Source organism: Poromitra crassiceps (assembly GCF_964638095.1).
Source record: "Poromitra crassiceps genome assembly, chromosome: 4".
In the NCBI taxonomy this organism is placed as follows: domain Eukaryota; kingdom Metazoa; phylum Chordata; class Actinopteri; order Beryciformes; family Melamphaidae; genus Poromitra; species Poromitra crassiceps.
This window is the reverse complement of record NC_139626.1, coordinates 60,765,873-60,792,275: the sequence shown is the minus strand read 5'-3', so window position 1 is coordinate 60,792,275 and position 26,403 is coordinate 60,765,873. Positions and strand designations below refer to the sequence as shown.

Below are 26,403 nucleotides of genomic sequence, written 5' to 3'. Positions count from 1 at the left end.
CATCGAGGTGCTCAATTGTGATAGCAGATTGGCTGCTGCAGGGGCACAGCTAAACGTTGCTTCAATGAAGCCGCTGCATACGGACGGATGCGATGCGATTTCCTTCCCCCCAATGACTTCTTCTGTGTGTTTCACTCCACGTTCTCTCATCTGGAGAGCGCTGTCGCCACCTAAGGGTTCTGTAAAATAGGTTAGACACATTCAATACCTCTGAATATTGTAAGAGGCGATGTAAGAGGCATAGATCGACACCCCCCCGTCAAAAAAAAAAAATCGAGTTATGACGCCATTTGGCGTCGCTGGCACTGTACGGTAAATTTCTAATGACGCCATATGGCGTCGCTGGCACTGAATGTGTTAACGATCAATTATTGATTAATCGTTAAGTATATATATATATATATATATATATATATATATATATATATATTTAAAGCCGATAGAGCCAATATCGGCCAATCGTCATCGGTGCCCGATCAAGCGGAGCACCCCTAGAGAAATTATGATCAAAAGAGTCGTTCTTCTCCGTTCTGCAATTGAGTTTACTTTTCGTAAATTAAATAATAGTGAAGCTCAACAATTCATCAGTTTTCTTGGGATCGCCTTGGAACCCTCTCAAGGACCTCTGTTGGTCCGCGGACCCCATGTTGAGATCACCGAAACAAGCCAAAAAAAAAAAGATTAAGAGAAACAAGGCAAAATAAATTGGATGGACAGAAATCATGTTCTGAATAGTGGTTTGTCAGAATGCGACCTACACAAAGTGTGTGTGTGCTTCCTGCAGGTACCTGTTCAACGATGCGGAGGTGAAGCCGTTCGACTCGGCCCAGCTGGCCTCCGAGTGCTTTGGTGGAGAAATGACGGTAAGAGCCCCAAAGCCCGCCGCTCCGCAACCTCAGTGCATCGGGCAGCACTAGTCTCTATGAATGTGGCGGACGTACCCAGAATACCTTGCTGCTCGAAGAAAGGCTGAGCTCCTGTCGGGATGACGAGGGAACGAGAAACGCTATACTAGCACCTTGGGTGGGTTAGGATATCACCATAACACCTTGGGTGGGTTAGGATATCACCATAACACTTTGGGTGGGTTAGGATATCACCATAACACCTTGGGTGGGTTAGGATATCACCATACCACCTTGGGTGGGTTAGGATATCACCATACCACCTTGGGTGGGTTAGGATATCACCATACCACCTTGGGTGGGTTAGGATATCACCATACCACCTTGGGTGGGTTAGGATATCACCATAACACCTTGCGACCGTTCTAACCGTCGAAGAACGAAGCTCTCTCGCGAGAGAAAAAAGGTGAAAGGACGTTCGCTAAATCACAAACATCTGTCAGTAGGACTACGGTACACACAGCCAGTAGGACTACACACAGCCAGGAGGACTACACACAGCCAGGAGGACTACACCCAGCCAGTAGGACTACACACAGCCAGTAGGACTACACACAGCCATGAGGACTACACACAGCCATACACACAGCCAGTAGGACTACACACAGCCAGGAGGACTACACACAGCCATACACACAGCCAGTAGGACTACACACAGCCAGGAGGAGTAGGACTACACACAGCCAGGAGGAGTAGGACTACACACAGCCAGGAGGATAGAATATCAGAAGTGAAGTTTGTTTTTAACCATGCTTATGATTAGCTGCTGTCATTACCCATTTGTTGGTGAATATGTAACGTTTCGTTAGCTGGTTTTACGCTTTTAATTTGAAGAACACAGACTTCTCAGTGTCACTCAGTAATCCTGTTAGCCTCCGTGTCATTACAAGTTGCTGTCGTGCTTTTTGGTGTTTCAAGAGTAAATATCTCCGCTCCACGGACATGATGTTGTGGAGTTACAGCCTGCCTGTAGGCTAGCGCCATGTTACGTTGGGCTCATCGCGAGCCATGTGGCGGGATCAGCGCACACATGGCACGTGGACCGGCAATATCCGATCCGTGAATTACGTCGGTATCGGCACATGTTGGAAGAGTTTTGTAGCATCATCCCGACAGGGGCACGGCCCCCTTTGGGTTGCAAGGTATTCTGGGTATGTCTGTCACATTCGTAGAGCGAGACGCTCCCCAGTGCAGCGCTCGGTTCGTATCTCACCGTGTCTCTGTTTCTGTCCCGCAGACTAAAACCTACGACTCGGTCACCGACAAGTTCATGGACTTCTCCTTTGAGAAGGTGGGGAGGGTTTCCAGCCTCTTCTTACCATCGGGTTGTTTTTTAGTGACTTTACAAAAAAACACTGTCACAAACGCCATGCTGAAATATTGATGGAGGTATTCTCTTGCAGACCCACAGTGCCTACATGCTCTTCTATAAGAGAGTGGAGCTCGAGGAGGAGAACAATGGGAAGGACTTCAGTTTTGATGTCTCTCCTGATCTTCTGGAGGTATGCTGGATCTACTTTTCCAAATGATTGGTTTGGGTATTTTTTATTTTGATTTATTTAACCAGGAAGTCCCATTGAGATTAAAAACCTCTTTTCTTCAGTATACCTTCAAGTGACTTCTTGCTGATGGTCTTTTTAGTGCCCCCTGACTTGTCTTTGTCTTTTTCAGTGGATTTGGCATGACAACATGCAGTTTCTCCAGGACAAGAACATATTTGAGCACACCTACTTTGGGTAGGCGTCCACTCGCACCTTATTTTGGATTGTTGAAATCAAGATGAAGTCGCTGTGTGTCACGGTGAAATCAGTGTTTGTCGAGACGAAATCACAGTTTGCCTCTTGCTCCATCCTTCATCAATCAACAGCTTCTGCACGAAAAAGTCGAGTTTTGTTTGAAGCGTTTCAGATTGTTCTTGTCTGTGCGTTTGCAGGTTCATGTGGCAGCTGTGCAGCAGCATCCCCAGCACTTTACCAGACCCCAAAGCCATCTCCCTCATGACCGCCAAGGTGACAAACACCAGCTGAGCTGCTCAAAGTGACACTGAAACAACAGAGGGGATTATCAAAATCACTGAAAAATCACAGAGAGAAGATTATCAAAATTACTGAAACAACAGAGAGGATTATCAAAATCACTGAAAAATCACTGAAACAACAGAGAGAGGATTATCAAAATCACTGATTCAACTCTTAACCATGAAGCGTTTCAGCGTTAAAACCAGGGAAAGTCTCTCTCTTACGAACACTTTGTTCTTTTCTTTTTCGCTGTTTGTTTGCAGCTCAGCACGTCGTTCGTCCTCGAGACTTTCATTCACTCCAAAGAGAAGGTAAGTCGTACTCTCTCTGTCACAATCTCACAAAGAGAAGGTAAGTCGTACTCTCTGTCACATGTCAGTGGGGGGATTCAGGTGAGTTCAGGAGGAGGTGGTGGGGTTTGTGGGGGGGGTGTTAGTAGGGACCTTGGTGGGAGGGGCTTACAGGCCTTGTTGGTGAGGCTGATGGCAGTTGGGAAGAAGCTGTTGATGTAGCGAGAGGTTTTGCTCTTGGCGGACCTCGGTCTCTTGCCGAGGGCGAGCATTTCAAACGGTCTCTATTAGGGATGGGCATTTCTAGCAAAAACACTATTCGAAATTCGCTGGCCAAAGTTGACTTTCAATCGAAATTCGAAAATAAAAAAAAATATATATTTTTTTTTTTTTTTTTTTGTGAGTGAAATGTTGCATTGTCTCCCCTGATTCTAAAGGTCCTTACACACCGAGCACGTTTTTTTCGTGCGATTAATTCGCACATCAATAATATTTTCCGAACCTATATCAGTCAATGCAACCGTGCATACCAACGGCGAAGTTTCGCCCAGCGTTATTGCGGTGTTTATTTTTTCGAACCATGGTCGATTTTTCAGAAATTCGCTTCCGACGTGTACATGTCTGTGGCTGTGATTGACAGGTGGGTCAAAACTCGCATCGCAATTTCGTGCCGTATATTCGCATCGCTCTTGATGTGTAAGGACCTTAAGTCTACGGCTTTATTAATTAATAGAAAAAGCTTCTGCTGTGGATTTTCAGCTCAAACAAGCATTGCACCACTGAAGTAAAGAACATGTTACATGACATTGACATTTTCGAAAATAAAAAACAGTTTTGACAATCATGAGTGGTTCATTAAATATTTAGTAGGCTCAGGTCTGAGTGCCAAAGGGGTGCCAAAGTCACCCCCTCTCCCTCTTCATGGGATTTCATCCGCCATTCATTTTTCCATAAACCTTGCTTAAAATGCTTATAAAAAATGTTTTACTTGCTCAAACCAAGCGATTCGACTATACTTAGAATCAGGGGAGACAATGAAACATTTCATTCACAAAAAAAAAAAAAAAAAATTTTTTTTTTTTTTTTTTCGAATTTCGACTTTCAATAATAAGTCGACCTTGATAATAACGATTATTCGAAAATTCGAAATTCGATGCCCATCCCTAGTCTCTATCTCACACTCCATGGCCTCTATCTCACACTCCATGGCCTCTATCTCACACTCCATGGCCTCCATCTCACACTCCATGGCCTCTATCTCACACTCCATGGCCTCTATCTCACACTCCATGGCCTCCATCTCACACTCCATGGCCTCTATCTCACACTCCATGGCCTCCCAGCAGAAAAGATCCACATGGTCTACTGCACAGGGAAGTTATCAGTCCCAGCTAAATCACTAACCATCCTACTGTCTCTCTTTATAACAACCAGACATGTAGAAGGTGACAGAAGCTATCAATCATGACAGTCAAAACAAAATGGCCTCAAACTCCGAGGAGATAAGGTTTACTACCCAATGCTGTACGCCCCCCTAGTCTCATTTCCATTCTCTCACACATTTCTGATAGATATCACATACATACATACACACTAGTTCCCCCGATGTACATTTCTCTCTTCTCTCTCTCTCTCTCTCTCTCTCTCTTGCTCTCCCTTTCTATGAAGCGCTGCTGGACATATGTATATGTTGGAGTGGAGTTTTTTTTTTTTTTTTTTCAGGTTTGGTGTTCATTATTATTGTCATTACAAGCTATGAGTGTATATACAATGATAATGTGTACAATAAGCACAGAAAAGGAAAAGGAAAAAGTAAACAACTGTAATCGAAGGAATACAATGATGTACAATGTTGATGTAAACCAAATAAAAATTAAGTTTAAAAAAAATAATCCCAGGAGATAAACAATATTCAGCCAATGTGTGATTTGGATTGGAACCTACAAGCGTGTGATAAGTGTGTACTGTGTGTAGTGTGTGTCCTGTCTATGCAAGCATGTGTTAGTGTGTCCCCCCAGCTGTTTGAGTGCCTCCACTCCTGTGTTGATCTGATGCTGTCTGTCTCCTCAGCCCACCATGCTGCAGTGGATCGAACTCCTGACCAAACAGTTCAACAACAGCCAGGCCGCGTGCGAGGTCAGGTCACCGTTCTTCTCACTGATATTCACTATTATACCTTCCTCTTTTTTTTCCATCGTCTGCATTTATGTACAGTTGTTTGATTTGCACAATCTGTCATTTGATCTCTAAATAAATAGAAGGTTAGAATGTCTTGTTCTTTGGCTCACTGACTGATCTGCGTTTCTCTGCTTCAGTGGTTTTTGGATCGCATGGCGGACGACAACTGGTGGCCGATGCAGATCCTCATCAAGTGCCCCAATCAGATTGTCAGACAGGCAAGTTACTCCTCAAAGACAGGTTTACACACACACACGCACGCACACGCACACGCAGATACGCACACACACACACACACACACACACACACACACACACACACACAGATACACACACGCACACACGCACACACACACAGATACACACACACACAGATACATACACACACACACACACAGATACGCACACAGACAGATGCACACACACACACTCACACACAGACATACACTGGTTTTATTTGACAAGGTGTAACGTAAATACTCCAGAGTTCTCCTAAACATAATTCTTTGTTTAGGCTGAAACATAAACCTCCCTCTAGTCTAAACCTAAAGTGAGGATTAGCTGAACATAAACCTCCCTCTAGTCTAAACCTAAAGTGAGGATTAGCTGAACATAAACCTCCCTCTAGTCTAAACCTAAAGTGAGGATTAGCTGAACATAAACCTCCCTCTAGTCTAAACCTAAAGTGAGGATTAGCTGAACATAAACCTCCCTCTAGTCTAAACCTAAAGTGAGGATTAGCTGAACATAAACCTCCCTCTAGTCTAAACCTAAAGTGAGGATTAGCTGAACATAAACCTCCCTCTAGTCTAAACCTAAAGTGAGGATTAGCCAAAATGGCCTCCTTTACCTGAACAGTCCTCACTCAAAGTCAAGTCACTCAAAGAGTTTAGATGACAGCGTTATTAGTTTGAACAACCTAAAAAATACCTAAAAATCCATACCCCCTTCCCCCCATAGTTTTCGTTTCATAGATTTCATCTTGGAACTGTTGGTTGTATTATGTTTATGCAATCCCTGTTTTACCCCAGTGTTTTTTGTTAAATTACCTCATTATTCCCCACTGTCCCAAACACATATGCGCACGCGCACACACACACACACACACACACACACCCACACACACACACACACACACAGACACACACACACACCCACACACCCACACACACACACACACACACCCACACACACACACACACACACACACACACAGAGTTGAGTGATGTGTGTGGTGTGTTGCAGATGTTCCAGAGGTTGTGTATCCATGTGATCCAGAGGCTGCGGCCGGTCCACGCTCACCTCTACCTGCAGCCCGGCATGGAGGACGGGTTGGTACCAGCTGCTCCCTTCTGTTCTCAACACGGACAAATGTCCCACACTGCCGACCTGTCCGTGTTCTCCAGAGATATAGGCCATTTTGCATTTGAGTCTTGATCTATTTTCACGTCAGACCTCCGAAGACATCGCCAGTGAAATGTTTCTTCGTTTTGTAATTCTATTGCTGCAGGTTAGTGTCGCTCATTCAAAACAAACGTGTGCAGCTAGGCGCGGGCTAGCTCATTAGCGTCCAACCGGCAGGGCGCATTGGTGTCAGTGAGGAAATACTAACGAGCTTTTTGGCAAGTTAGAATTTAAATGTAAAACCTTTACCCAACACGTTTCAGGGCTAACAACAACAACAACAACGAAAACCACTTTACTTAAAATGATGACTCGCCAAATAGAATACAGAGCTTTTCCTGTTTTGAGAGATTTCTTGTCTTCTTATAACTTGCATATTTACCCCCCCCCCCCGCCCATGTGTTTACAAAAGCATCCTTTGCTTTGTTTAATCCAAAATGCACCAAATCCCACAGCCTCCAATCTGTCTTGCAGTAGCAACAAGCTACTTTGAGGCGGTTAAACGATAAATGTAGGTGGTTTTGACTGTAGTGTGAAGCCGCTGTAGGCGTGCAGCACAGACTGTCAGTGTTGTGTGGGATCTCAGCTGGCTGACAGCATCCAGAGTGAGCCACATCACTGTTTTTTAGGGATGTTCGATATTGGCTTTTTTACCGATATCCGATAATGTCCAACTCTTAATTTCCGATACCGATATCAACCGATACCGATATAAGCGGGCTTTTTTTCCACCAAAATTTCACGTAACAAGTTACATAATGTAGCTGAAGAGTTTAATATATAATATGCATGTTGTGTTAAAGTTGTAAGTGTTAGAGAAGCGAGCTTGTGACCAGAAGGTCGTCGGTTCAATCCCCGTGACCGGCAGGATAAATCTGGGTGGAGAAAGTGAAAAGGCAGCGCTTGCCCCTCCCTCATTACCACCACTGAGGTGCCCTTGAGCAAGGCCCTTAACCCCAACCGCTCCAGTGGAGCTGCTCAGTGGCCAACAGATCAGACTGTGGTTGTACTGGTCAGCTTCCAGGTATGAATGTGTGTGTGTGAATGTGAACAGGGCACTCCTGAAAAAGAGAGCATCGCTCTCAGTGAGACTCCCCCTGTATTTAAAAAAAAAAAAAATCTGCATGAAAACCGATACCGATATTTTCCGATATCGATTTTTTTTATGCTAATATCGGCCGATAATATCGGTAGGCCGATAATATCGGACATCCCTACTGTTTTTTTTGTGTGCAAAATTCTTGGCATGGCGGTCATTAGTAATAGAGCATCAATCCCCTTTTCAGACATGTGAAAATGAAATGATGTTAGTTATTATAGGCATAGTTTGCAATACTCAATTGGCTACTTGTGCCAGGCAGCTAAAGTTAGCATTGTAATGTTAGCCATCCCTCAATCGTGTTTCCATGTCATGTTAGAGCTGTTATGGCAGCTATCACAGGTTATACTGTAGTTGGCAAAACACTGCATTCCATTTGATGTCTCCAGGCCAAGATGCCGTTCTCTCAAATAATTCACGTTGTGGATTATAGTCTTTTTATGTGAATCACATTTTGGGTGAAGCGAGATTTCGCAATTTTTCAAGAACCGTGGGAGCAGTGTAAGCTATTGTAGAAGTGAGTGGCTAAGCTAATAATAATAACCATAACAGCACAACTAATTGACAAAAATCTCTAAATAAATATACAGTATTCACTCTAATGAGGTAAAAGAACAATTATCGATGGTTCAAGGAAAACTGAATAATGACATCACAGCGGTCTAATCCTAATGCCAAATTAAAATGAGATATTCCTCTAAATCTGTCTTCAAACGGGGAAAAAAGGGAAAAAAAGACCCCCAAAAATGTGCTGGTGACCTCACATTTCTGGCTTGCATGACGCCCCTGGGAGGAGTCGAGGTTAGTGTCGAGGTCAAAGCACTCGCCCACCACCGCCGAGACCCGGGTTCAATTCCTGGCAGCCGTACTTCCGGCTTGGTCAGACACACATTGGCCGTGTCTGCGTGTGGCAAGCCGCTGCACTAGCGCCTCCTCTGGTCAGTTCCTTTGGTTCCTGTTCGGGGGGGAGGGGAGGGAACTGTGGGGAATGGCCTGATCCTCCCACGCACGTGCCGTTCTTTGATCCAATGTCACTTTCCTCACCTGGACAAATAAATAGAACTGAAGGAGAAAGTACTCCAATGTTGAAATGAACGCAGCCTCAAAGCATCCCCCCTTCCTCTCTCTGTGTGTGTGTGTGTGTGTGTGTGCGTGTGCGTGTGCGTGCGCGTGCGCGTGCGTGTGTAGCTCTGACGACATGGACGGGCCGGTGGAGGACATTGGCAGTCGCTCCTGTGTGACGCGCTTCGTCAAGACGCTGCTGTCCATCATGGAGCATGGCGTCAAGCCCCACAGCAAACACCTCACCGAGTACTTTGCCTTCCTCTACGAGTTCGCCAAGATGGGAGAGGAGGAGGTGGGTCCCTCCCAGGCCCACACTGACACTAGAGCTGTTTTCACACATAAGCCGTTTTCCCACATGCGCTTTGTACCGCTAAATGACCGCAACGTGGTCTAATGCCTGCATGTGGGAAGTCGTCGTGCCGGTATAAGCGCGACCCCGTCATCGCGGAGATTTCACCAGTTTCGAGCCAGTCAGAAGAGCGGTATGCATTTAAGGGCACTCAAGTGGGAAACGGATCCAGTCATTTTCCGCGACACTGGCCCTTCTCTCATGGGCGAGGTGTAGCCTACACACGTTGCTTAATGTTCCAGCGGGCATAATCTAATCATTCGCGCACATTAAAGCAAACTGGCGAAATGATCTTGTGATAATAACAGCGGTATATCAGCTTCATGTGTGGGCGTGCTGATTTTCCCCTCTCTCCTCTGCTGCCTGCTCGCTCTCTGGCCACAGTCCGTCCTCCTTCAGTCAGCCCGACAGGGACACAGACGAAGCAAAAGCACGAAGCGAAATGTGGAAGTATTTTGCTTACGTTGCCGACAGCGAAGGGAAGCCCGGACACATCAAACGAAGCCAGTCTGTAAAAAGTGCTTCAACGCGACGCAGGTGAACGGATAAACAAGCAAACTTATTTCACCATTCGGAGTTTTGCCGACACGTCACTCCCCACCCGCTCTGCAGTGCCGCCCCGCCCCCCAACATACAGGCAATTTTGCTGCTAGATTCTCACATGTGAATGGAGAGGTGTGAAGGGAAATGTCCGATATTGACTTACAGGTAATTTTCCGGTACGCATGTGGGAAAACGGCTATACACACAGGGAAATTACCTGTCAATCAAGACTGGCTATTTCCCGGAATTTCCCTTCACACCTGAGGGATCACATGTGTGAAAACAGCAGCCAAATTACCTGTATTCGAGGGGGGTCGGGAGGGGGAGGGGCGTGTGCACTTGGAGGGGGAATCGTCCTTATTTTATCCCTATCATATCAATCCTTATTTTGGGGGGCGGCAAAACTCCGATGGTGAAATAAGTTTGCTTGTCACACAATAAATCACACTCGTTTGACTTTAGAGGGCATGTATGTTGTATCCTTCACATTCGCTAACCAGTCTTTGAACTGAAATCTTTGAAGAAGTTGGGATCCGTGTCTGAGAGAAATAGCCTGGCTGGTTCGATGTTTATCCGTTCACCTGCGTCGCGTTGAAGCACTTTTTACAGACTGGCTTCGTTTGATGTGTCCAGGGGGCTTGCCTTCGCTGCCGGCAACGTAAGCAAAAATACTTCCACATTTCGCTTCGTGCATCTGCTTACAAGCGTTGGGCGGCTTGCAAGACTCTCAGAACAAGCCGCTGCCATTTTCGCCGTCTGTGTCCCTGTCGGGCTGGACTGAAGGACTCTGGCCAGAGAGCGAGCAGAGAGGGGAGGGGGGGAAATCGGCACGCCCACACATGAAGCAGACATACCGCTCTTATGACAAGATCATTTCGCCAGTTTGCTTTAATGTGCGCGAATGATTAGATTATGCCCGCTGGAACGTTAAGCAACGTGTGTACACCTCGCCCATGAGAGAAGGACCCGGCAAATGACTTGACACGTTTCACACTTGAGTCGCTCTGCCAGCATACCGGTCCTGTCACTACCTAGGAGGTAGGAAAAGATCAGCGATCGCGGGGGCGCGTTTGTGCCGGAAAACAATTTTCACACATGAAAGGCATAGACCACTTTCTGGTCATTTCCCGGTATAAAGCGCATGTGTGAAAACGGCTTGTATGTAATGGGGGGGGAGGCACCAATCAGTAACGACTTAAAGGAACACTGCCCATTTTCAACCAGCTTTGTATCATTAGAACATCAGTAGTATATCAGAAAACTGTAAACTGTTTTGAAGTCTGTCATTTAATTTGACAGTTATTGAGTGTTAAAGTGTGGACCAGTGACATCACTGGTCCACACTAACTCAAATTAATAACTCATTAACTCAAATCAACTCTCAATAACTGTCAAACTAGATGAATGATGAATAGTTTGACAGTTATTGAGAGTTGATTTGAGTTAATGAGTTATTCATTTGAGTTAGTGTGGACCAGTGATGTCACTGGTCCACACTTTAACACTCAATAACTGTCAAATTAAATGACAGACTTCAAAACAGTTTACAGTTTTCTGATATACTACTGATGTTCTAATGATACAAAAAGCTGGTTGAAAATGGGCGGAGTGTTCCTTTAAGCGATTAGGCGCGCCTAACCTAACCTGACTCTCTTGACTTTTGAAAATGAACCACTCTCTCATTGGCATTACTCCCTGTCAGTCATTCAATTTTGACCCCCTAGACCCGCCCTCTAAACTGCAACGGGGGCTGTGAAGTGGCACAGACTCATTTATGTCGTATGCGGAGCGCAGCGATTCAACATCATATTTGAGTCTGGGGGAGAGACTACAGTAGGAGATAGCAGTCACAATGGTATTTTGTGTGTGTGCTTAATACCAACGTTTGGTTTTAAATTGAAGCATTCATTTAATCATGTACAAAGGGAATTAAAACCAACCCTTTGGCATCGCATAGCTATTAACCCATTGATACCTGATGCAGCATTTGCGTGTATACCCCTCATTTGTGTGTGTGTATCCCTTTAAGACGACGCGGTTCGCGGTCTTAAAGGGATACACACACACAAATGCTGCATCGGGTATCAATGGGTTAAAAAGTCAGATCACTTTGAAATGGTTTTCCTTTCTGTGTGCACAGAGTCAGTTCTTGCTGTCACTGCAAGCCATCTCCATCATGGTTCATTTCTACATGGGGACCAAAGGCCCAGAGAATGTAAGTTTACCCGCTTGGCTGTTGGGTTTGCTTTTAGCCGGGTTCGTAAATCTGGAAATCCTTGAAAATGTTTGAATTTCAATGTGGTGTTTTCAGGATTTGGAAAAATGCTTGAATTTGACGTTGGAAAAGGTGTATGAAGCCCGTTTTCATCTCATGGACAAATATCATGGGATTCTCAGGAATGTGTATTTCAGTCTAGAAGATGTAAAATAGTTCAATCAATCCTGTTTAAGTCTTGGAATATTTGGGAATTTTACAAATCAGTCACCTGACACAAATCTATGTGGAACACATAGATTGGCTTGACACACCACGTACACGTGCCTGCCCTTGCACAAAATTGAATAATGCCACTGTATTAATTAGAGAATAAAAGAGAAGAGGATAGCACTCCAAGTTAAACTTTTATTGCCTGCAAACGTTTCGGGCTGTTAACGCTTCATCAGTGCAGTAGCAAACAAATCAGGTATCACCAGGGACTCCGTTAGCCGGTAATTGCCGGCTTTTAGCCGGTATTTGTTGACGTGGGCCGGCAAATTAAAAGGTATTTTAAATAAATAAATTAATTATATAAAATAGCCCAATATTGTGTGACCAGTGATGTTGCCATAAGCTACAACTTAAATATAGACTTAAATATATTATATATTTTCGCCCTGCTGTTAATGTTGAGTGTTGGTTGAAAAAGGGAAAAAATACAGCAGACGCTCTTTAACTGCCACGCAAAAGCCGCACACTGCAGCTGTGCAGCATCCCGCGGCCGACAGCGCTTTGGCTCGACACAACAGACCGAAATGTCAACAGACATCCCTCGGCCAGTTCTTTTTATGTAACGATGGTCCAGAACAAGATCCAACCAGCCATGAGAAGCCGCCACAGCGAGGAAAAGTTGGGTTGATAAGAATCGCAAGTTGGCTTTGCACATAGCGGAGCGCTGATCATGAAAAAACTGCCGCCGGCCGTATTGTGAGAATTCTCGCAGCGACAGAGAGGTCCTCTGCAGGTTGTAAAGCTTATTATTATGTTCGTTAATTTATCCATTAATTGTCAACATTATTTCAGCATAAATATGCCTAACCTATAGAACCTCAGTTGATTTGCCATTTAAGGAGGAGTATTTAATGGGCAGCTTTCATTTATTTGTCTGAACGACTTTATCGCGCATCATCTCAAAGCTCACAACACGCAACAAGGGATTTCGTTCTCAGATGTAGGCTACGGGTAACACAAGGCTAATATTCTTACCTTTGCCCTTCAGTTTAAAGTAAAACAAATATTCTCATGTTGTGAAGTAGGCTAGAAGTCCGTTCTGAAAGCGAGTTGGATGCCCGCGTGTCAACCAGCTGCAGTCCCTCATCATCGTTGTCAATATAGACCCGCTTCAGAAAATATAGGCTATAAAGTTTGACTGACTGCACGTCTCATCTCTGGCTTGTTGCAGGTAGGCAACTTCATAATTTAGATTATCTTTCAAGTTATTTAATTTCACGTTCTTGGATGCAAAGAGACATTTAATGTGGGCCCGCCAGTGTCTTTCTTTAGGCTTCATTAAATGGGAATATATGACAAAATCAGTTCACAAAGTTTGTAACGAGTTCATTCACTATAATAAAATACATTTGTTGGACGATTGGATAATAGCTTTTGCTGCGTTTTATTGATTCATCTTAATGGGTCTGCAAACCCCAACCGAATTAATTAATTAAATAAGGAGCAGTGTGCAGCTTGCTCCCTTTGCACTCGCAAGCGCAGACCGCAGTGAATAGTTAGATAATTATTTTGAAATCAAAAAATGATTTAAAATTAAGATTTCGTTTGCTAAAAATTATGCAATAATATGTTATGTATTTAAGAAATGATCAGGCTACATCTATCTTTTCAATAGGCTACATTTTGACTGGGCCGGTAAATATTCTATAAGGCCGGAATTCTGGAATGTCGCCGGCTCAGTTGGCCGGCCAGAAAAAATAATAGCGGAATCCCTGGGTATCACACAGGTGACTATATCATAGCAGCACTGGCTCAGGTGTGGTGATTGTCACCTCATTAACATAATTGATCATCAATTGCCTACAGTGCAATCTTCACTCAAAACCAGATCTGACAAGAGAATAGATACAAACAATCAATAGATCAAAAAGATCGGAAAAAAAAAAAAACAGAAAAAGCATCACAGAAAACAGGTCAATAGATATGCACACTCACTGAAACACGCCCCCTCAATCAGGAACGAGTGTCAAAATGAGTGTCAAGTTCCTCCCTGAGCAGCAGGTGTCAGTTATCTAGGCTGATTACTGCATTCAAGCTCAGTCTTGCTGTGACTCAGTGGGCGTGACCCCACAGTGACTTCTGCCTCTGTGACATCACATGCATACCCTCTATACTATCTCCTCATTCATCCCATTTGGAATGAGGGTACCAAGGGAGTGGCACTCCTTCTGTAAGAGAAGTCTATCCCTATTTCCACCTCTAGATGGCGCCTCCACAACCTCCAAGCCCATAATTGTGTAAATCACTGGTGCTATGATTATAACTGTTGAAGTGCCTAGCCACCGCTGATTTCTCATCATGATTACGGATGTTACATTTGTGTTCACATATTCTCGTTTTAAGTTCCCTTTTAGTTTTTCCAACATACAGTAAATTGCATGGGCATTTTAGCAGATAAATCACAAACTTGGACCTACATGTAATTCTTCCTTTAACCTTAAACTCCACCCCTGTAACAGGATGGGTGAAAGTGTTGCCCTTCAACATATTGTAACAGTGGACACAGTTGTGGCATGGGAAATTACCGCTGGGGATGCGAGACATGATTACTGTATTAATTAGAGCTGTCCTCGAATATTGGTTCATAATGCTGACATTCAAATTTAAAAATGAATATTCAATTATTAATATGAATAAAACATGCTTTTAGTTTAGTTTAGTTTGTTTTTTGCTAGAATGAACCTAACCCCAACTAGTCATCAGTCCTCACGTCCCACAGGCCGATTCATTCATGGATATATAAGGAATTAATATATATATATATATATATATTATATTAAAGTTCAAGTCCGAGTGCTCAAGTCCAGGTCGACTCACGAGTTCTGGAAATGTGTCCCGGACTCGTGAGTCGAGTGGGCCTGGACTCCAACACTGCCTGTTGTTGTGGAGCAGACAGTAGCTGATGAGGGTGTCTCCTCAGCCTCAGGTGGAAGTGCTGTCAGAGGAGGAGGGAGAGGAGGAGGACGAGGAGGAGGACATCTTGTCCCTGGCAGAGGAGAAGTATCGCCCTGCAGCTCTGGAGAAGATGATCGCTCTCATCGCCCTGCTGGTGGAGCAGTCTCGCTCTGAGAGGTACGCACAGCACACACAGCTCTCTGCTCTGTCTGTCTCACAGCACACACAGCTCTCTGCTCTGTCTGTCTCACAGCACACACAGCTCTCTGCTCTGTCTGTCTCACAGCACACACAGCTCTCTGCTCTGTCTGTCTCACAGCACACACAGCTCTCTGCTCTGTCTGTCTCACAGCACACACAGCTCTCTGCTCTGTCTGTCTCACAGCACACACAGCTCTCTGCTCTGTCTGTCTCACAGCACACACAGCTCTCTGCTCTGTCTGTCTCACAGCACACACAGCTCTCTGCTCTGTCTGTCTGGGAAAGTGGCACTAGCTCAGGAGGTAGAGCTGCCGTCTGGGAATCGGAAAGGTTCCCGGTTCGAGGCCGGCTCCTCTGGGTCGTGTGTTGTAAGTGTCCCTGAGCAAGACGCTGAACCCCTAACTGCTCCCGACGAGCAGTTGGTGCCTTGCATGGCTGCAGACGGTGTGTGAATGTAGACATGACTGTGAAGCGATTTGAGCGGCGCGCTCGTCAGACTGGAGATAGTTTGATTTAGAGCACGGCTCTCTTGAATACTCGATTCTGATTGGTCAATCAACAAGATTCACCGGTCATTATTTCTCGACAACCGACCGCTGCTCTGCCACACCTGGATTAATCAGTTGATAAGAGCTTTTTGTCTGCAGACACTACTAATTAGGCCAACCAGTTGCAGCTGTGGTGTCTTGTGTGCCAATTACGAATGAAACCGCTTTGTCGTTGAAAACGCTATTAAAAAATCTATTTGAATAATTATTTTTGTCAGATTACTGAAATAATTTAGTTGTAGGCCGTGTTCTAAGCGGGATAATGTATAGTGAGCCCGTGATTACTGGAAATAATGACCTTCAGGTGAATGATTAAGCCCTCCGCTGCGCGTCGGGCTCAATCATTCACCTGTCGGTCATTATTTCGCCAGTAATCACCGGCTCACAATACATTATCCCTTACATAAACACCCCCTCCCCCCCTGCAGACACCTGACTCTGTCTCAGAGCGACATGGCGGCACTGACCGGAGGGAAAGGTTTCCCCTTCCTGTTCCAACACATCAGAGACGGCATCAACATCAGACAGACCTGCAACCTCATCTTCAGCCTCTGTCGCTACAACAACCGCCTGGCCGAGCACGTACGTTTACACACGCACACGCACACACACACACACACACACAGACACACACGCACACACACAGACACACACACACGCACACACAGTGAAACAAAGTGAACAGTAGGGCTGTGAATCTTCACTGGCCTCACGATTCGATTCGATTACGATTCAGAGGGCTACGATTCGATTACGATTATCGATGCATCTCGATGCATCTTCAATCGTCACTTCTTCATCTTCACTTTTTTCCCCAATACATGATTTATTTTTTCTCACTTTCTTTTTTCTCACTGTGTGGCTACTTTTAAAATAAAAGTGCATTTGGAATTGCATTGTATTATGATCCATAATTAAAATAAATAACTGCATGTACTTATATATATATACCGGTATATATATTTTTTTAATAATCGATTTTTGACATTTGTGAATCGATGCAGAATCGTGCACGTCCGCATCGCGATGCATCTTATAATCGATTATTTTTGACACCCCTAGTTGAACAGCCAGCCAGTACAAAGTGTACTTTACGCTGCAATATTTTCCATATTGAGAAAATGTGTTTTATTCACAGTGGATTTCCTTTTCCACAATTAGCCGATTTCCCTGGAAATGGCAGGAATGCCAGCAAATCACAACAAATGTACATTGTTTTTTCCTTGAATAGTCATATAAAATGTCCGTTTGATTTGATAATCATTTATAATTTGATAATTTAGGAGAAATAGAATAGAATACAATCAGCCAAGCATAATGTGCCTGCCTACATGTCACTCTGTAAGGAAACATTCGCCCACCTTCAACAGCTCGTCATAATGTATGCATTTTGTCGTCTGGTGTATGTTTATGACTGTATATTTTCTCTCTTCTCTCTCTCTCTCTCTCTCCACTCCAGATTGTGTCCATGCTCTTCACCTCCATCGCCAAGCTCACCCCCGAGGTAAGTTCTGTCTCCATCTCAGCACTCCTCCTTTACCTGTGAAGAAGAACTAGTACGGAGAGTGGACAGCCCCCAAAACATACATTCAGTGTTCCTCGCCAGCGAGTCGAAACTTCAACTACAAAAGATTCTGGTTTCACTTTTGCTCTAGTTCCTAAACACCTAGCCCTTCTGTTTTCATGAGCACTGCAGCGAGACGCTCTTCTTCTTCTTCTTCTGTGGTGTTTTATGGCAGTTGCCAGTTGGCATGCTTTATGTTGCATTACCGCCTCCTGCTGGATTCATCCATCCACTCTTTCCCTACAGAGAACCAGTGTTGTTTCTTACAAACATTGGGGACCCAAAGACTGCATAAATATTGAAACTGAAAAAGTGTGGGTCCCGCCCACTAAAAGCATTGCTGCTACAGAAGTAGACTGTGTACAGTTTAATAACATTCATGGGTGCACGTTGTGTTGATATGAAATCTAAACCCTCATCCTAACCCTAATTAGAATTTCAAAATGCACAGAAAGTACCGTACTCATATATTTTGTTAAATAGTATTTTTTTGTTTTATCTGTTAATATCTTTGAATCTTTTTATATCTTATAATTGTTTATATCTTGTACATTCCTCGTACAGTATGTGCGAACATACTTTGGCCAAATCAATTATTCTATTATATTCTATTATATTCTATTGTATTGTATTATATGATATTCTATTCTGTTGCTTGCTTGTAATGTTGCTGATCGAAGAATTGAAGCACTGTTAATCTCACTCTGAGTTGCCCTAGCTAGTCTGCTCAATGCCTAAAATGCCAATGTAAAGAGTTGTGCCAGTGGTTCTTAATCAGCTGTTAATGTCCCTGTACCTCCACAGGCTGCTAACCCGTTCTTCAAGCTGCTGACCATGCTGATGGAGTTTGCTGGTGGACCTCCAGGCATGCCCTCCTTCGCCTCCTACATCCTCCAGAGGATCTGGGAGGTACTGCGCCGCTTCTGATGCTCCAGTTTAAACTCCTGGACATGTTCTGTTGCTAAACCTTTTACATGTTTTGCCTTCCCGTTTTTAACATGGCAGGTTATTTTGAAATGCTGCTGAAACAATAGCCTTCTTCAGCTGTATTTTAACATTCTACCAAATTAACTATGACTCATCATCAGGATTGTCTGTTTTTAAATCTACAAATGTCATTATGCTGTGCAATTGGATGTGAAGAACACACAACTGGGGTGGTAATTCATTAAATACAGTGTTGGGGGTAACTCATTACAAAAGTAACATATTACATGTAATATGTTACTTTTAGCAGTAACCCAGTAATATAACTTATTACTTATAGGATTTCAGTAATATTATACCAGTTACTTTGTCAATTAACTCAAGTTACAAATTGAGTTGCATTTTCTTAAATCATAGCACATATTTAAAAAAGATACAATAATTTCCTAATCAAACTGTGTGTTTTTATGCAAATAACCACTATAGATGACAATAACAACGGAAAAGAATAACATTTAGAATTTTGGATTGTTTACACTTCTTCAAGGCGGTTGAAATAATTTTTCGGGATGGTTCTGGGGCGGCGATGCCATTCTGCTGCTGCTGTTGTTTTGGTGAAAGTAATGCAAAAGTAGTGAAATAAGTAATGAGTTACTCTACACAGACAGTAATATTGTAAAGTAACTTATTACTTTTTTAAATGAAAGTAACTAGTAATATGTAGTATATTACATTTTGAAAGTAACTTGCCCAACACTGATTAAATAACATGAGTTACATGGTTGTCCCATACAAATAGGATTATCTCTCCGTTTCTGTGTCTACCTCTGTGTGTCAGGTGATCGAGTACAACCCGTCTCAGTGTCTGGACTGGCTGGCTGTTCAGACGCCCAGGAACAAGCTGGCTCACAGCTGGGTTCTGCAGAACATGGAGAACTGGGTGGAGCGTTTCCTGCTGGCCCACAACTACCCCCGAGTCCGCACATGTAAGACCCACATACAGCAGCTCTGCCCCCTCCTATGGGCTTTACTGGGTGCTTTGTTCAGGCAGAGGAGAGGACAGACAAGGTGGGCTCAGCTTCGTGTTAGAAGGTTTCTGCTTCAGTTCCTTCGAGCGAAAGCAGAAGACCGCAGCAGGTGAACTGGGTGAAGCCTTGGTGTGAGTGTGGGGGGCTGTGGCTCACTGAGGCAGACATACTCAGCAAACCTTCCTGAAGTAGAGCAGAAATTAAGTTTAACGTGCACGTGTTGCATATTTAATGGAATTAAATATTGCAGGGCTGCAACTTTGCACTTTTTCCTTATAGATTCACCCGTCGATTGTTTATTGGATTAATCATTTAGTCTATAAAATGTCGAGAGCAATGACAAATGTCTATCGCAACTTCCCAGAGATTCTCAAGAAGTCTTGCTTAGTCTGACTAGCTGCCAAAAAAACTCTTAACTCTTTAGTATTTAGGAAGCTTTATCCAGCAAACGTTTGGTATTTATACTTGTTAGTTTACTAAAATAAGGCATTGATTTTTATGTCAATCAACGAATGCATTTGCCGTTTAGGTGCTTGAATCTTATGGCGCCCTATTTTAATGAATTAACAAAGAACCATCTATCGTGGATTACTTTCTGCCACACTTTAGATTAAATTGGAGAAATTATTTTGGAAAAATCACTTTCTGTCTGAAATAAAGACGGATTGGAGCTTAAAGTTGAGAAAGGTTACGTTAGATATCGCATGGTCCGTGTTTTGTTTGTGTACTGATGACTGCACACAGCGCATGCACCTCAGGCAAACGAGAAGTCACTTTGGTTAGAGAGGGAACCCCCTTGGTCAGTTCTCGCTATAGATTTCCTTCGAAAATGACCCATAACTTTGCATTATTAATTCATCGCGTGTGCACGTGAGTACACGTGTACCATGTACCATACCACCAGCTGTACCATATATATATATATATATATATATATATTAGGGGTGTCACGATATTTCGTCGCACGATATATCGCGATATCGAAACGTCACGATATGCGTATCGTCAGAAAAAAATGATATCGTAAAAAAAAAAAATTGCTCCTGAATAATAATAGAACAAATTTAACAGAATCAACACGCATGAGTGAGGCGGTAGACTACTACTGGCATGGCAAAACAGCTCAAGGGGTACATAAGATTACATAAGTTTAGGGACCATTGAGCATGAGTTATTTAAGAAATAGATTGAATACTTTACTTTTCTTTCACCATGCAACAAACATTTAGTTTGTGACAGTGTGACACATTCTATTGCAAGAGAAGCATTATCTTCCATGTCGTTTTCTAGTTATTATAATAACAATTTTCCAAAAACAGCATTTGTTTTGTATTTTGTGTATTTCAAATGAAAGACTATTTTTCCAGTATTTTCCCAGGGCTCCCTTGAAAAGAGGTTTCGATTTCAACGGGACTCACATGGTCAAATAAATGATAAATAAATACATAAAAATGATTTACTTTTGTTGAAAAAAATATTGTTAAAATATCGTATCGTATCGTTATCGTGGACCCAATATCGTGTATCGTATCGTGAAATTAGTGTATCGTGACACCCCTAATATATATATATATATATATATATATATATATATATATATACTGCCATTGTAGTGCTGAGCTAATTAGCAGGGGGGGGGGTGCACACACAGAGGAGAGAGAGGTATCTACATTCTAGTTTATACTATCAGGAATATGTGGGATCTCCAGGAAAGGTTGGCGCAGCCCCCCTTGAAGGTATCTCCTCTCCCCTCGTGCAGCGGCGGCGTACCTCCTGGTCTCCCTGATCCCCAGCAACTCGTTCCGCCAGATGTTCCGCTCCACCCGCTCGCTGCACCTGCCCACCCGCGAGCTGCCGCTGTCCCCCGACACCACGGTGGTGCTGCACCAGGTCTACAACCTCCTGCTGGGCCTGCTGGGAAGGGCCAAGCTGTACGTGGACGCCGGCGTGCACGGCACCACCAAGCTGGTGCAGTACTTCAGCTTCATGACCTACTGCCTCATCTCCAAGACGGAGAAGCTCATGTTCTCCGGATACTTCATGGACCTCTGGAACCTCTTCCAGGTACGTGGGCACATCTGGAAACGGCTGTAAATAGGGGGGGGGGGGGGTCCGCTACGAGCATAATAGCCGGACTTCTCTTCGTCTTTTCGGATCATCAAGACGCTCCCTTTAATATTTTTCTTGATGTTTGTTTATGTCCTGATTGTTGCGGCTGTGGTGGCCACATTCCCCCCCCCCCCCCTCAGGGGGGATCAATTAAACTGATCCTAGAATAATAGTTAATCTAGAGCTGGGTTTTATTTGTTATAATCTGATACCAACAGCAGATCTGATAACACACTGCCCATCAAGTCTGCTTTGCTCGGCAGGAAATGATCATATATATCCTTTGTTAAAACGATTATTCTTCCAAGGGTCAATGTTTGTAGCTCTGTGCTTTGCTCTCTACCGCCTCCTCCTGGTTATTGGGAGATGTTGCACCAATTAATTTAAACATTTATATGGAAAGGATAAAGGCTGTGAATAGACCCTTTTCACGGGGGCCATTTTGTGTCAAAAAGGCAGAATAAACACAGCTGCAAGCAAAACACTAATGAGGGTTTCAAACTTCCATGATTGGAATGTGGAAACCCTCATTAGTGTTTTGCTCGCACCTGTGTTTATTCTGCCTTTTCCACACAAAATGGCCCCCGTGAAAAGGGGCCCTTAACTTAATTCCTCTTCCAAGGAAAAAGGAAAATGGTAGCCTTTTACTTCCAAAGTATATATTCAGACTTTGGATTTTCGTTCATAGGTGGACATGGTGAGAAATGTAGCATACATGTAAATATTTGTGAGGATAACTCTAAAGCAATTAAACTATAGGTTCATAAAACTAAAATAAAAACCAGTGTTTTTTTTTACCTCCATTCTGACCGCGCACACTCCATCGTGTTAGCGTCCACGTAAATCCCGAGGCAGGCTTCGGCCATGTTGACCAGGCTGCTCCTCTCTCCTCTCCTCTCCTCTCCTCTCCTCTCCTCTCCTCTCCTCTCCTCTCCTCTCCTCTCCCCTCTCCTCTCCTCTCCTCTCCTCTCCTCTCCTCTCCTCTCCTCTCCTCTCCCTCTCCCTGCCCTCAGCCCAAGCTGTCGGAGCCGGCCATCGCCACCAACCACAACAAGCAGGCGCTGCTGTCCTTCTGGTACAACGTGTGCGTGGAGTGTCCGGAGAACGTGCGCCTCGTGGTGCAGAACCCGGTGGTGACCAAGAACATTGCCTTCAACTACATCCTGGCCGACCACGACGACCAGGAGGTGGTGCTGTTCAACCGAGGCATGCTGCCCGCCTACTACGGCATCCTGCGCATGTGCTGCGAGCAGTCGCCCGCCTTCACCCGCCAGCTGGCCTCGCACCAGAACATCCAGTGGGCCTTCAAGAACCTGACGCCGCACGCCAGCCAGTACCCCGGGGTGCGTCTCTATCGTGATGTCTTCTTGCTCGACGGAAAAGTCACAACATTGTATTGCAAAAGCTTGTGAACTTACTGTCCTGGAGTACTAATGCATTTGTGTCATGACTGAGGGATTAGATGGTAGACAGGAAACTAGAAAATAGCGTTCACCTCAGTTTTCAGATGGTAAATACCAGTGGCGAAATAAAAAAAAAGTGAGAGAAGTTGGACTCCGTCGCCAAACCCCCGAATTCGGACTGCAGCGACAAGGAAAAACCTGTTGACAAGTCTGGGACAAAATATGTTCTGCGTATTTTCAAGTAATTTTTGTTATCACATGGCAGGGTGCTATGATGAATTTGCCGATTTTTAGATTTTTTTTTTGCGTAAAATGTGAAAAAAAAAAGTTTCTTTACTGTAAAATCTAAAAATGAATGCGTTGAACTCAAATGCATCACTCGCTGAGTTTGTGTGTTTTATGTGAAAAATATCTTTTTATATATATATATAATATAAAAAGTAAAGACTCCAGAAAACTTCAGTCAACTTGAAACGTGAACACTCCTAAGTCCTTCATTTTAGCCATCAAGTTCTTCTGATGTTTTTACCATACAGTAGGATGTGCACACAGTCTAAAGCTGCGTTCACACCGACCTATTAAAGTTTTTCGCTGGCATCGAGTTTACATACAAAGTCAATGCAAACGAGCGATTGAGCTTAGTATATTCGCCCGGGAGAAAAATCTCTGGGTGTCTGAGCGACAGAGACAGAGCGATAGGGAGAAAATACGCTCGTCGCTCGAGATGAAATATCCCAACTCGAGCGAAAATACGCTGGCATCGGTCGCTCGCTGTTCAACGCTGATTGGCTGCCGTGTGAGAGCGAGTCAAGGATCACACCGGCTTGGAACAAACCGCTGGTTTATTGTGTGGCAACAAACCGCATTGACAGGCTGACAGCTGACATGAAGTGAAGTCTGTACTACCGGTATAGAGCTCGCATTAGGAGCACGCTGATAGGCTTAGCTTGTAAACATCTACGGTGGCTCGTAGTGGACAAACATCATGACATTGCGTAACGTTATAGCCCCCACATGTCCGTCAATTCGTGTGCCTGTTGATGAGCGATTTAAACAGAGCGACAGAGCGATTCCAAAGGTTTGAATCAAGCGACAGAGCGAAAAATAAATATCTCTGTGTGAACACAGCTTAAGTCATCTAGCTCCTTGGGATCTGAACTGTCATGTATATCACCGCAGTGTTGTAGTCAAGTCACTAATAGCTTCAGGTCCAGTCTCGAGTCCCCAGTGCTCAAGTCCCCCAAGTCTGAGCATTGCAACGGTCTTGAGTCCTGGACTCAAGCACTTCACAACACTGTCTGACTGTTGTCCCTGCTCTGCGTCTGCATGCTGCCCCCTGCAGGCGGTGGAGGAGCTGTTTAACCTGATGCAGCTGTTCGTGGCTCAGAGAGCTGACATGAGGGAGGAGGAGCTCGAGGACGTCAAGCAGTTCAAGAAGACCACCATCAGCTGCTACCTACGCTGCCTTGACGGCCGCTCCTGCTGGACCACGCTCATCAGGTACACACGCACCCAGCCCGCTTAAGCCTTCCCGATAACGTGACGTCGCATTCGGTTCGGCTGCACGTAGCGGTACTCGCCTTGACAGACAGCTCCTTCAGCCAATTGCCAAATCCGAATCCACTCAGAAGAACGGCGAACGCGTCTTCTCCGCCGAGGAACTCCGCTGGTGCACAATCGTGTTTCATCGTTATTGAGTCTATTTCTGTAATAACTGCACTTATGGCTGTTTTCTCCACCAACGTTGACGTTAAAGCTCGTTGCCATTACTGTTTTTCCAGCAGCAGCTGATTAATCCGGTTATGTTGTGAACTACGACGCAGTCCCTGATTGGCCTGAGAATGCGATTTCCTTTTTTAGGCTATTTTCCATCCTGAAGAGTATAAGATCCTGAGGAGAAAGTTGATTGTCTCTGTGATGTGATGTGTGTGTTGAATGGACATTTCCAGCATGAAAACAGACATTTAAAGATTGGATATTGGCACCAACTCACCTGGGAGATTTCAAACTGTTTGGGACCCGTTTCTGGCCTACCTTGACGAGGTTAGGGGTGACGGGTGACTCGCGCGGCCGGTCTTTCTCCCTCGCGTAGGATCCCGCTCATTTATATATATGTATATATATTTACAAGCATAATTTATATATATTTACAAGCTGTATGTAACTGGCGGCACTAGTGTATGTATGTTTTTTCTTTCGTTTCTTTTCTTTTACTGTATCTGAGTTTGTTTGTTTGTTTTTGGTTTGTTTTTCTGTGTTCTAAAAAATTTAAATTGCTAAATAAAATAAAAAAAGATTGGATATTGGCTATGGACAGCTTCAGTCCAAGAAACCCGTATGAGCTGAAGTAACCCTGGTTCTGTGTGGTTCTCCTCAGTGCCTTCCGGGTCCTGCTGGAGAATGATGAGGACCGGCTGCTGGTGGTCTTCAACAGAGGACTGATCCTCATGACTGAGGTAGGCCCACCCTCAACCTGCCCACAGCTGCAGCAAAGACCCTAAAGCACTGGCTTTAGTTCACATGTATTTATCAGTGCTGCGATAAAATAACGCCCGATGGCAAATGACAGGAGGGTTTTCAAAAGAGGGACAAATAATAATGCTGACAAAAATGATTGAAAGTGCATTTTGAAGTCCACAAGAATCTATATTTTTGTGTACATATATATTTTGAATAGCTTTTAAGATGCCTTTCAGACATTTTGAAACTAGATTGCTGATTTGCCCACCTCAAAAATCCAAGGGTGGTGGAACCATCTCAAAATTTGAAATCAGACACTCACTGTATTTACCACTATATATATATATATATATATATCATGTATTTACCTCTATTGAATAGATCTTAAAACGCTCATCTTTGCAGTTTCTAATATATATATATATATATATATATATATATAAACATATACTGTATATATAAATAAACATATAATATATATATATATATGTATATAAATATATATGTATATATATAGATAGATAGATAGATAGATAGATATCGATAGATATAGATATAAATATAAAATGTATTTACCTCTATTGAATAGATCTTAAAACTTTCGTCTTTGCAGTTTCTAAAGTCGAAAATTCCCATTTAGTTTCAGAATTTGGCTTCTATATGTTCTTTGAAATGTGTTGAAGTGTAAATAGGTTGTTTTAGTTTGTTTATTTAGTGACTTACATAGTTCTTTAGTTATTGGTCTTTAATCCAGTTCCAGGTGGCATTTAAAGGTCTTACAGGTGTCTGTCTTTCCTAAGCCTAAACAGAGCCAGACATGTAGCCAGCCGGGTGCTGGGCTGAGTAGACGGGCTGTGTTGGGGGTGGGTGAAGGGGTGTAACAGTGTTGTCTCGTCTCCTGCAGTCCTTCAACACGCTGCACATGATGT

General features: G+C 43.8%; 1 protein-coding gene across 1 annotated transcript in view; it reads left to right on the top strand.

Moving 5' to 3' along the window:
- usp34 (ubiquitin specific peptidase 34) overlaps positions 1 to 26,403 on the top strand; it is a 249,063-nt gene that overhangs the window by 184,757 nt on the left and 37,903 nt on the right. The window contains 21 exon segments of the mRNA XM_083636161.1: positions 785 to 863; positions 2,143 to 2,196; positions 2,309 to 2,407; positions 2,577 to 2,641; positions 2,839 to 2,914; positions 3,187 to 3,234; positions 5,284 to 5,349; positions 5,529 to 5,609; positions 6,637 to 6,722; positions 9,083 to 9,251; positions 11,992 to 12,066; positions 15,260 to 15,411; positions 16,412 to 16,565; positions 17,443 to 17,487; positions 18,352 to 18,456; positions 19,313 to 19,460; positions 21,262 to 21,566; positions 22,625 to 22,954; positions 24,357 to 24,514; positions 25,392 to 25,470; positions 26,379 to 26,403. The exon segment at positions 26,379 to 26,403 is cut by the window's right edge and continues 102 nt beyond it. Of these exon segments, the coding sequence (XP_083492287.1) occupies positions 785 to 863; positions 2,143 to 2,196; positions 2,309 to 2,407; positions 2,577 to 2,641; positions 2,839 to 2,914; positions 3,187 to 3,234; positions 5,284 to 5,349; positions 5,529 to 5,609; positions 6,637 to 6,722; positions 9,083 to 9,251; positions 11,992 to 12,066; positions 15,260 to 15,411; positions 16,412 to 16,565; positions 17,443 to 17,487; positions 18,352 to 18,456; positions 19,313 to 19,460; positions 21,262 to 21,566; positions 22,625 to 22,954; positions 24,357 to 24,514; positions 25,392 to 25,470; positions 26,379 to 26,403 (2,399 nt within the window).